Source organism: Silurus aristotelis (genome assembly GCF_946808225.1).
Source record: "Silurus aristotelis genome assembly, chromosome: 13".
Classification (NCBI taxonomy): domain Eukaryota; kingdom Metazoa; phylum Chordata; class Actinopteri; order Siluriformes; family Siluridae; genus Silurus; species Silurus aristotelis.
The window spans coordinates 3,060,307-3,073,017 of NC_139586.1; the positions used below are offsets into that span (position 1 = coordinate 3,060,307).

Here is a 12,711-nt window from a genome sequence, read left to right on the forward strand (position 1 = left end):
AGCATGGTGTACAGCCGCTTGGCCAGCGCTGTATATAAAGACATCTCAGTACAACTGTAAATAAAAGGTTTTACAGCCGTTTTCCACCGAAAATGCGCGAATACAAGAAGCACAGGAAAATGAAGTGTAACAAGCAGGGGTTTCAGTGAGGCCTTGAGAAATTCGCTAATGCCTTCTCCCAAGTGCTTCAGAGGGTCCGTAATTAAGATGGACATGGTCATATCGACAACCTGTAAAGACACAAAACAAGTCAGGAAGGCTGAGGTACAATTTTTCATTAGTTGAAGAGCAGAGCAGTGAAGAAGTAGGAACCTTGGTTGGAGGCACGCATAGAACCGGATTTACAATCAGGCTCTCGTAGCAATGCTAACAAGGGTCGTCCTGAAGAGTCCAAGTTGTCCGAATCCACTCTGAAACCATAGAAGTTAAATGTTTAGACACGGTTGCAAAAATATTTATTTGTCCATGATCCCTGGTAAAGGTCACTGTGGCAACAGGCTGAGAAGGTCTCCTGCTCCAGCCACTAGTGGGTGTAATTTTAAACAAAATTCTCGATTCGGTACTTACCTCGATGAAAGTCACGGTTCATTTCGGTCGAATGGTATAGTTAGAGGAAATAAATGCAAACCATTAAATTGCTTATAAGTTTGTTAGTGGTTTTTTATTATTAACCTTAATAAATCATTTAATTATTAACATTTGTGAACATTTTTGAAAACAATTTTTATAAAATGCCTACTTAGTTTAAATTTTTTTTTGTATAATATGGAATGAATCGTTACACTTTTTATTATATTGATTAAATAAATGCAAAAATTTAATAGTTTACATTTGTTAGCCCCTATTTGGGTAATATTTAATTTTCCTTAGCCTTCTAAAAAAATAGAGATGCTGCTGGGTTTTCTTGGTCATCGAGGTGGTGTTGAGTGACCAGGTAAAGTTCTCCACCAGATGTACACCAAGAAATTTGGTGCTCTTGACGATCTCCACAGAGGATCCATCAGTGATCAGTGGGGAATGGCTGCTTTGTGTTCTCCTGAAGTCAACAACGATCTCTCTGGTTTTGTCAACATTTAGAGATGGGTTGTTGGCTCCATGCTGTTCCAGATCAGGAATGAATGAGGCCTCCCAGTCAGGAAGTCCAAGAGCTGAGGGATGATTGTGCTGAATGCTGAACTGAAGTCTATTACCAGCATTCGTACGCAAGTGTCCTTATTGTCCAGGTGGATGAGGGCCAGATGGAGTGTCGTGAAGATGGCATCATCTATGGAACGGTTAACGTCCGTGGAACGTCATTCAAGAAATACACAAGATATTTATTCATTCATTCAGGAATTTATTCCTTCCCTCCATCCATCCTTCATTCATTTATTCTCTCCACGGAATTGTCAGGATTTTCTCCTTTTAAGAAAAATTCTTGATACTGTATATAAAAACGCAAAAGAATCCATATTGCTAGACTGTCGTTAAAAACAGGTGTTTGCAGTGTAGACATGATTTTAAATGTTCAAGAGTGAACCTTGAACGTATAACAAGGGTTACACTCCTACCAGGCACTGACAGATCTTCTATATGATCCTTTCATGTTTTCAAGCCAAACATGAGATAATAATCTCTCCCACAGGTCCTGGGTTTGCCCCGTGGTGTCTCAATCCAAAGTCCGATGCAGCTAAATACAGAGTTTATCAAAAAGCCAGCGTCTCCACTCAAATCCCTACATACATGTATATGAACGGAAATTTCCAGGACCTCACGTTAGATATTGTCCATCCAGTCAAATTTCTTCACTCCGGTATTGTACCATATGTGCATTTATCTTTGAGGTTCTCCATCTTTGCAAGTTTGGCCTGATGTTCAGCATAGGCAATCTAGAGAAAGTTAAATGTTTCCATCACACTTTGGATTCAACTATTAGAACATAATTGTGGTATTTAGCCACTATGAAATATTGAGGATATGACTATATATCAATATATGATGACAATGTATAGCAATACCATACCAAACAATTACAATGCATGTTACTTGGTGTAGTTTGCAATAGAACCAGTTCAACAACAGACTGATGATCAAGTATATGACAAACATTCTCTTAAACTGGAGAAACCAGGACACCACCGACCACATCTCAGTGCAAATTATTGCCACGATGATCAAGAAAATGCCCAAGACCTGTAATAAAAATCAAAATTGTGAGAATTATATTTCAAAGGTAAAAACAGACATTAAAATCTCATACATGCAGCAAACTCGAGGTCCAATCACGAGCCAAGATGCACATGACCGTGATCTCCATTCAGAAAGACATTTTGCTAAACAAGAGTGGCCTTTTGGTGATACTCAAATGTTCTACTCTTCTCATTTACATATAATATACTCAGGGTTAGCTTAGTGGTTAAGATTCTATGTTACTGATTGGAAGGTCGGGGGTTTAAGCCATGGTTTCGTCACGCTGCCAAGCTTAGGGCCCTTGAGCAAGGCATTTAACCCTCTCTACTCCAGGGTTGCTGTTTCCTAGCTGACCCTGCACTCTGACCTCATGTTCCTAACATTGCTGGGATATGCAAAGAAAGAATTTCATGTTTTAAATACCAATAGCTAGGTTGGATCGTATTTGCCAATAACCGATCAACGCATTTTATCCACTATGCTTTTTTTCTTTATGGATACAGGATAAAAAAACAATACTCTATTTAAAAATGTTCTAAACTAAAAAAAATTTTAAAAAAACAGTACTGAATCATAAAAATGTGTTAAATGAAATAAATATGAACATATTAACTATATTAATAAATATTAAATCAAATTAAAGGCATGGATTCACACAAACAAAAATTACCACTCCAAATAAATAAATAACGGAAAAAACTAACAAAAAAAATATTGAACTAACAGCATGTGGCATCAGTGATTCGCCTCTAGAGGTCGCTCTTGTAAATGTATATTTTGCTGATAGCACAAAGTACATATTTCTTCCACTTTAAATAGGAAATCCAAACTTGTACCAACAGGACCATACCCATGGGTACAAATTCGGTAATAACACCCTTGTCTAGTAAATCATACAAATTTATCCTCAAATTGTTTTAGTGTTTAGTAATTAATTAAAACAAGTCATTAGATACAGATATTTTTAATATTATGCAGCTCCTTTTTAATTTATTTTTTATTTATAAACGTTAATTTTTACCTTGATAACCGTGTCGGGTTCGACCCCAAACGTGTCTTCGAAGCGCCACTTCCTGGTGGATTTGTAGTCGTGGTGTTTTACTCAGCGCATCATCTAGAGAGCCAGTTCTCCAGCTGCTATCTTCATTTACAAGCTTCTGGATTTCCCCCAGCATTTGATTGGAAAGTTTCACCTCGGCATCGTAGTGTATTTCAGCAGTCACGGCGTTGAGCTGAAAGGTCACACAAATAGAAAATTAGTGGCATGGGAATGTACGCAGGAAGGCACACGTGGCTCGTGATCATGTACCAAGGAAAGTTGGTTCTATCTAATGGGTCCTACAATATTGTGCGAGATCAAATTATCATATGCGAGTCACAAGCATTTATGCTTACTACAATGGAGATAACACCAAACTCAATTCTTCTCCTTCTAATAGCAGGCGGATATTCGTTACTGGCCTTTCAAATATACTGCAGTTTATTTGCACAGTTCTTACCAATTTTTTGGAATCTCGTAAAACATCTTCAATGCGTAATAAAATCCATGATCCTCTGGGAGCTGTATTATCGACCACCATTACAACACCCCCCCTCTCTCTGAAAACACCTTTTGGTAGTTGTCCATTTCCTGTAACAAGGCCAGATATTCCTTTGTCCAGTTAGATATTGAACACTCCAGCGACGTCTGTAGAGATCTGTTCATTTAAATAGTCCCGGAGGAAAAACAGGATGACATTTAAAAAGCAAAACATCAGTTGCTCAACATCAGACGCTGTGCTGACAGGACTGACGGGCTGTTGAGAATAGCCTCCACTTCACAGAACAGTGTGTGTAAGCCTTCATCATCAAGGGTTTGTTCTCGTACAATGGAGTGGAGAACTTGCCTCACCATACGCATCAACCTTTCCCACACTCCACCGTGATGTGATGCTGCTGGGGGGATCAAAGGACGGCTGCCACAAGCTCCATGTGTGGAATTTTCACTTGCTTCAAAAGGTGCAACTCTGGTTTTGCCCATCAAACAGGTTACATGCACAATATGTTGTTCTGCAGACAGTCAAAGGTAACTTACTGTACCATAGGCATGGTCACTGGCATCTGAGAAGTGATGCAGTTCTGCCTGAATAAACGCACCAAACTCTGCAAAGATCCTGAAGAATTAACTTAGCAAAGTGTGTTAGAGGGGAGAAGAAACCCAGTGGATCGGTAAATGGAATTTACTATTGACAGGATGTTTCTCCTGGTGTGGGGTCTATCCTTGACAGAGATGTTTAGCTTGAAACAAATCACTCTTTTACACACCATAGCAATCCTAGTGCTCTCTCTGAACGGTCCATGCGATACTCAACATGAGGCTTACACACTTCACACTCATCCAGTCCTCCTCAAAACTTTCTTCCAGTCCTTCACTGTTAAGTTCTTCTGTGTTTTTCTACCTTTTACGTGTCAGCAAAAACACGGTACAGGATTCAGAACACTCAACTTTACTGGATATAGAATTGATCGTATATAAATGTGATCTGATAGTTGGTGTGGAAAAATAAATGGAATTAAAATATCTGGGGTACCAGCTGAGATACCCAGCCAATTTAACAGAGAAAACACTTTTGAAAGGTAGAATCACAAAATAAATTCATTTTCCCAATTAAAATGATAATTAGTTTTACATTTAGAAATTTGCTGCAAACACTTAAAGAAACTATTCAAATGCTTCAGGGGGTCTGTAATCAACATAATCATGGTCATATTCAAGGCCTGTAAAGACAAATAAGAAATGGGACAAATTTGCAGTTGATATGCATAACAATAAAACAGTATATATACGTCTACATGAGTAGAGGTATATACTAAAACTGTACTCCTCTACATGAGGTATATACTGTTTTATTGTTATGCAGATCAACTGCAAATTTGTTGTTCAAATTTGGTGCTCAACAAAGGCAATTAAGAAAATGTAAAATCCATATAAAGATTAGAAAAAACTGAGGCCAAGTCCACACTAATACATTTGTTTAAAAATGCATCATTTTCTGTTTTGGCCTTCCATCCACAATGAGATTCAACAAAAACGTAGCTTTTTGAAAACATTCACCAAAGTGGACAAAGTGAGGAGACAAGAACTGTGCAGGAGACAGATCAGAGTGGCACACAGTTGTAGGTACCTTGTAGAGATAAATCCAGTTCCACACCAGACTTATGAAGAGGCATATGGCAAATATTCTCTTCAACTGGACAAACCAGGACCCCAGCGACATCTCCATGCAGATTATTGCCACAACGATCAAGACGAAGCAAGAGACCTGTTTTTAAAAAATTGTGAGTAATATATTACAAATGATCAAATGAAAAATAAGTCATTAAAAAACTCCAGTCATGCATTTATGGGCTTTTGAGAGACGCAGTCATGTTCCCTTTGTTTCTCTGCAACAAACACAATGAAGGTTTACTTTAATTTAAACAAATGTTATTTGGTGGTAAATATATATTTTGTAATTGTACAGTTCACTTGTTGGCTTTCATTAAACAGTGAAAAAAGTTCTTAATTTTATACAAATATTTATGAATTAAAAAAATAAATCAGATCATAATAAAAATGATACAATTTAAAATAGCACATTTTTGAAGTATAGATTAAATTATTACTGCATAGCAAAATGTTAAGCTTTCCCAATTTTTCAGCTCTGCCCAAACTTTAAAAATGGCTTTCGGAAGTCTGAAGGACACAAGAGGACAACTAAAAGAGATTTTACTGCTTTTAATTCTGGACAGAAGTAGTAGTACCGGCGGTACAGAAGCTGTAGTAGTTGTAATAATTTGTAGGAGTAGCAGTAATCAATAGGTTGATAACCTTTGAAAAATGAATACTATAACCAAACAACAAACAAAATATGAATTCATATAAATAGACATTTTTCAAATTACCATTTCATTTCTGAATCAAACATCAAAATTTTATCATCACACTTTACACTCAAACTCACAATTAAATATTACTGAAGCTTTACAATTGCAAAGTTGATATTTTACTTTTACCTAAAATAAATTTGAGCTGAACAGGTGAGAATCCTTATTTATTAATGGAGAAACTTTCTCCAAACATTTCCACCTTCATGTGCTCTCAGAGGTGCACCATTATATTGTTCCCCCTGGAAACACATCTAACAGGTTCCAATTTAGAGCTCAGCCACCGCACTACACTGCCCTCTATAGGAACTTTTTAAAATGACGCTACAGTGCATTGGCATTCACCACAGTTAATGCAAGTGCACACTGTACGTTTTTTGCGGCACTTACATGATCCCCTCTGAACTAAGCTGCTGGTGCCTGCTGGTGTCCTGCACAAGTGCAGCAGCAATTGGTGCACGGGGCAAGTGCTGGCTCTTTAAAATTGCTGCTGAAATCATTAAGTTGCCCAACTCCTAAAAAAAAAAAAAAAAAGGCCTCCTTCTGTAGAGCTTTTGTTGGTTCCAGGAGGGATCAACGGTTGTAAAAATGACAGGCATTATAAGCCGATATGTTCACCATATTAAAAAATAACATTTGTGGCCACCGATTAGTCTTTCATCTATTGCTGTAGGTGCCGACAACCTACAAAGATATTGTTTTCTTGGAAGTACACACTTCATCTATACTTTTTCTAAAACTTAAAGCTTCATTCTAAAGCTGCACATGACAATGAGAATAATCATGCAAACATACTGTACATGCAAACACAAACTATCTCCTAAATCTCTCTCTAACAAGCACATTAATTCAGTAAAGATTGATCTGAAATAGGAGATGGCACATACCTTGTCTAGATTGTCGACACCTCCCTTACAGCGGTTGTAGTAAGTAATGATTTCGGGTTTTGATTTCGGTCCCTCTGTCACTGCTGCCTCACATGATCAAAAGGATCACATTCCTCCCCCGTTTGGGAATGTGACTGACAGCTGTCGTGTTGCTGGTAAAACCGAAGACAGAGGAGGGGACAGGACTTCCTTTAACCTGCAACGGGTTGGGTGGCACCTCAGGTTTATTTCTTCTTACTGTTCCGACTAGGGCTATTTTTTTTTTTTAAGAAGCTCCTGTGCAAGTTTATAACTAGTGAAGAAGTTGTCAAAACAGACAGTGACTCCCTTGAGTCCCTCAGTCATCTCCCCCAAACTCGCATGCCCTCTCCCACCTCTGCAGCATCCCCAATCTTTCCCAGATACAGTGAACACCGCCAGGCATACAATGTGGCGACATCAGCAATGACCCAAAGTTTTAGTCCATATTCAGCAGATTTTTTGGGCATATATTGCCGAAATTGGCATCGTCCTTTGAAGGGTCCCATAGGGCTCTGACTGGTGCAAGCTTGTAATCTCTTTTGCGTAATCTCTTTTGTCTGGTGAGCTTGTCATCAAAAAGCAGCACTCTGCTTATCTGATGAAACCTTCTGAGGGACATAGTGGCCTTAAAAACTGCCCGGCCACTTCGATTGTCCCACAGGCAGCATGTGGATTCATTTCTGGACCTGTAGACCAAAATATTCAGGCCCATGTAGGCCTTGACATCTGTTGAGTCCACCTCGATCCAATCTTAATCGGTGTGCCGCCCATGGATTTTCGTGATGCTGACAATTAAATCCAACATATCTCCAGTAAAAAAAAAGATCAAAAGATTTTATATCCCCTACCCTCGCTTTTGCATAGCGTGTCGGCCCTGCAGTCACACCTCGAGCAGGCTGGATAAAAGGAGCGGTCTCTTCATTAGTTGGAGACCACACCTGGCAATTTCTCCCGATCCAGGATCCTCAGAATCATCCTCACTCTCAGTCGACGTAGCTGAGGGTGTGGATGCTGCCTCAAAGTCTGGATCTGACTCTCTTGAGTCAGTGCTGTCTGCAGATGAATCCTGCAGCTCGCTGGGTTCAGGCTGCATAACTTCATCCAGAACTTCTTTAAGTGTGAAGGCTCTCTTTCTCTTGCTTGCTGCTCGTTTTATTGTCAAATGACCAGCAGGAAGGAATGCAAGTGTTTAACTAGAGTGCCAATATTCAACACATTCTTCTTTCCTGCCTGTATAGAATAAACAAATTATCGAACACGGTTGCCACTGCCTTCTGCTCACAGTTCCCAAACAAAACACATCTACAGAGTGCACGTGTACGCTATGTGATTAAGTCTAGTAGAGTGCATTTAGAATGATCACAAAAGATGGGGGGGGGGGTACATTAACATTTCATATAGTTAATGTCACACAAAAAGTGCTCCAAAAATCGGCATGATTACAATGGTGATGATTTTATTTAACAGTCGGAAAAAACGAAGATAATATTAAAAGACTTCTGTTTTAGACACCGCATTGCCCGTTTTTGCTTAATTTCGCCTCCTCAAAGAAATCCAGACCTGGAAATCACAAATAAAATTCCATACTTTTCCAAAATGCGTAGGAAGCCTTTATATCGTTATCGATAAAATCCCCCCAAAAATATCGAGATATCATTTTTGGTCAATATCGCACACCCCTAGTTGGGATTTGCTCAGTCCTGATCCCAGTACAACTGAAAATAAAAGGTTTGACAGCCATTTTCCATCGAAAACATTTAAAATGACACACCACGATGGCGAGCGCGAATACAAGAAGCACAGGTATCTGAAGCGCAACAGGCAGGTCTTTCATTAAGGTCCTAAAAAAACTCGTTAAAGCCTTGTCCCAGGTGCTTGAGAGGGTCTGTAATTAAAGGTGTCAGGCAGGCTGAGGTAAAAAATTTTAATGAGTTGAAGAGCAGAGCAGTGAACAAGTAGAAACCTTGTTTGGAGGCACATGTAGGATCGGATTCACAATCAGGATCTCGTAGTATTGCTTACAAGGGTCATCCTGAAGCGTTCACGTTGTCCGACACCAATCTGAAACCATAGACGGTAAATGTTTAGACAGGGTTGAAAAAAATCTTTATTTGTCCATGATCCCTGGTAAAGATCACTGTGGCAACAGGCTGAGAATGTCTCTTACTCCAGCCACTAGGGGGTGTAATGGTAAACAAAATTCTTGGTTCGGTACATACCTCTGTGAAAGTCACGGTCCAATTTTACAGTTAGAGGGAAGCTGTAGAAATTGTAATAATTTGTAAGAGTAGCAGTAATCAATAGGTTAAAAAATGTTGAAAAATGAATATAACCAAACAAACAAAATATGCATTAATATAAATAAAGACATTCTTGAAATTACCATTTCATTTCTGAATCAAACATCAAAATATCTAAATGTTAACATCAAACTTTACACTCAAACTCACAATTAATTATTACTGAAGCTTTACAATTGCAAAGTTATTATTTTACTTTTACCTAAAATAAATTTGAGCTGAACAGGTGAGAATTCTTATTTATTTACAGAGAAACTTTCTCCAAACATTTTCACCTCCATGTGCTCTCAGAGGTGCACCATTATATTGTTCCTCCTGGAAACACATCTAACAGGTTCTAATTTAGAGCTCAGCCACCGCACTACACTGCCCTCTATAGGAACTTTTTAAAATGACGCTACAGTGCATTGGCGCAAAAGAAAACCTTTTAGCCATAAAAAGAGTGTGTGAATAATAAACTAAATTAACATAGGTTTGTGGAGTTAAAATATTATTAATAAAAACAGTACTTTGATGTGGGGTTTCATGGGGTAAAAGTGTATATCTGGTCTAGAAGGTTCCTGGTGGGTTATTAATTACAATAGTCTGTGCTATAACTTTAAAATGTTCGCATCATTGATAGTGGGTGATGTTCGTCGACATATTTCTGAAAGTTAACAAAAATAATTTTATGCAACACCTTAATATTATGTAGGTAATATTGTGGCCTTATAACCCCATAAATTGCACTGATACTGTACTAATGGAGCTAGAGATATTACATTTATTAGGTGGTAAATATATTTGTAATTGTACAGTTCACTTGTTGGCTTTCATTAAACAGTGAAAAAATGGTCTCAATTTTATACAAACATTTATAAAAAAAAAAACAAAACAATAATCAGATTATAATGAAATAATACAATTTAAAATATTTTTAAGTATAGGTTAAATTATTACTGCATATTTCCTCAACAAATAAACACTTTAGGATTGAACAAAAAAAAAAATTAATAAATAAAAACTATAAACTTCACCGATATTTACCTCATTCCGTTTAATATTTTCTGAGGTTTTATTATCTTTAGGGTTACATGTTGTTTCACTGAGCTCCTTAGATCCTGGTTGAATGTTTTTTATTTCTGTGTTAGATGCAGATGAATCCATTACTGATTCCTTACCAATATTCAGCGGTTCTTCATCCAGATTCCCAGCCTGGTACTCGACTACTGCTTCCAGCAGAGTCTCCGTCTCATCCCCACTGTAAAAGTTGTCTGCGTTATGTAGGGTTTCAACCCGCACCCTCTGCTGCTCTTGTCTCCTGTAGGGTCTCCTCTGGCGAATTTCAGGCTGCATTTTGTCGATATGGGGCCGGTTCCTTACGTGTTTCACCTGGTTGCCCTCTTGTCTGGGTTGTGTGGCATTGTTGGTTGCCATTGCCTCCTGCTAACAGTTCCATTGATTCTTCTCCATGTTCCTCTGACCCCTGTATTGGAGGAGCAGCAGGCTGCTGTGCAATGCCGGGTGGAGGATCTCAATGACCTCCTCAGAGAGGTCCAAGAACAGCATGGTTTACAGCTGCTTGGCCAGCGCTGTATATAAAGACCTGGGCAAAGGATCAAAAAGATTTTTGGACCATTAGAAATTATACGAGACACGATCATCGAGAGTTGGCAATGGGGGTGTACGATGTGTATTTTCTACGATAATATCGTAATTGTTGTTTTAACGATTTGAAACAGTACAGCGCAAAACCCAAACAAAACACACCTACAGAGTGCACGTGTGCGATACGTGATTAAGACGAGTAGAGTGCATTCAGAAAACCCAGCCATTAGAGGGGCACAAGCCAGTGCACTCTTAGTGCCGGTCCCAAGCCCGGGTAAATGGGGAGGGTTGCGTTAGGAAGGGCATCCAGCGTAAAACATGTGCCAAATCAAATATGCGGATCACAAATGAGAATTTCATACCGGATCGGTCGAGGCCCGGGTTAACAACGACCGCCACAGGTATCGTTAGCCGACAGGGTACCGGTGGAAATTGGGCTACTGTTGGCCGAAGGAGGAGAAGGAGAGGAGGAAGACGTCTACAGAGACGGCAGGAAAAGGAGCAGTGTAGGAGAGTAGAGGTTCGGGTTGGTACTTTAAATGTTGGTACTATGACGGGTAAAGGGAGAGAGATAGCTGATATGATGGAGAGGAGAAAGGTAGATGTGTTGTGTGTTCAGGAGACCAAGTGGAAAGGGAGTAAGGCCAGGAACATTGGAGGTGGGTTTAAACTGTTTTATCATGGTGTGGATGGGAAGAGAAATGGTGTAGGGGTGATTCTGAAAGAAGCATACAGTAAGAGTGTAGTGGAGGTGAAGAGAGTTTCTGATAGGGTGATGATCGTGAAGGTGGAAGTTGAAGGGATGATGATAAATGTCATCAGTGCCTATGCTCCACAAGTTGGCTGTGAGATGGAGGAGAAAGAAAGATTCTGGAGTGAATTAGATGAAGTGGTAGATGGTGTACCTAGGAAAGAACGATTGGTGATTGGGGCAGACTTTAATGGGCATGTAGGTGAAGGGAACAGAGGTGATGAGGAGGTGATGGGTAGGTATGGTTGTAAGGAGAGGAATGTGGAAGGGCAGATGGTGGTAGATTTTGCTAAAAGGATGGAAATGGCAGTGGTGAACACGTATTTTAAGAAGAAGGAGGATCATAGGGTGACGTATAAGAGTGGAGGAAGGTGCACACAGGTGGATTATCTTCTGTGTAGGAGATGCAACCTGAAGGAGATTGGAGACTGTAAGGTGTTGGCAGGGGACAGTGTAGCTAGACAGCATCGGATGGTGGACTGTAGGATGGTTTTGGAGGCGAAGAAGAAGAGGAGGAAAGTAAGGTTTGAAAGAAGAATAAGATGGTGGAAACTGAAGGAGGAAGAGTGTAGTGTGAGGTTCAGGGAAGAGGTCAGACAGGGGCTTGGTGGTGGTGAAGAGGTGCCGGATGATTGGGCAACTACTGCAGGAGTGATGAGGGAGGCAGCTAGAAAAGTACTTGGTGTGACATCTGGAAATAGAAAGCAAGACAAGGAGACGTGGTGGTGGAATGAGGAAGTGCAGGAGAGCATTAGGGGAAAGAGATTGGCAAAACAGAAGTGGGATCGACAGAGTGATGAGAAGAGTAGGCAGGAGTACAAGGAGATGCGGCAGCAGGTTAAAAGGGATGTGGCGAAAGCCAAGAAAAAGGCATATGAGGAGCTGTATAAGAGGTTGGACACTAAGGAAGGAGAAAAGGATTTATACCGATTGGCCAGGCAGAGGGACCGAGCTGGGAAGGATGTACTGCAAGTTAGAGCAATAAAGGATGGAGAGGGAAATGTGTTGACTAGTGAGGAGAGTGTGTTGAGAAGATGGAGGGAGTATTTTGAGCAGCTGATGAATGAGGAAAATCAGAGAGAGAGAAGGT

At 39.7% G+C, this 12,711-nt stretch overlaps 1 protein-coding gene and 2 long non-coding RNA genes across 4 annotated transcripts in view; 1 reads left to right on the top strand and 2 right to left on the bottom strand.

The window, feature by feature from the left end:
* LOC310736222 overlaps positions 1-12,711 on the top strand; it is a 14,705-nt gene continuing 1,994 nt past the window's right edge. The window contains exon 1 of the long non-coding RNA XR_014536493.1: positions 1-67. This is a non-coding gene — a long non-coding RNA (uncharacterized lncRNA). The remainder of the gene's footprint in view (positions 68-12,711) is intronic.
* LOC310736221 lies at positions 129-3,262 on the bottom strand. The gene is made up of 4 exons (XR_014536492.1): positions 3,191-3,262; positions 1,755-1,868; positions 313-410; positions 129-230 (listed from the first exon to the last, which is right to left on the bottom strand). It is a non-coding gene; the product is annotated as an uncharacterized lncRNA (long non-coding RNA).
* LOC310736219 (chloride channel CLIC-like protein 1) overlaps positions 10,748-12,711 on the bottom strand; it is a 24,359-nt gene continuing 22,395 nt past the window's right edge. For both annotated transcript variants that reach the window (XM_083559602.1, XM_083559603.1), the window contains one exon: positions 10,748-10,868. In XM_083559602.1, the coding sequence (XP_083415728.1) occupies positions 10,809-10,868 (60 nt within the window). In that variant the 3' untranslated portion in view covers positions 10,748-10,808. The remainder of the gene's footprint in view (positions 10,869-12,711) is intronic.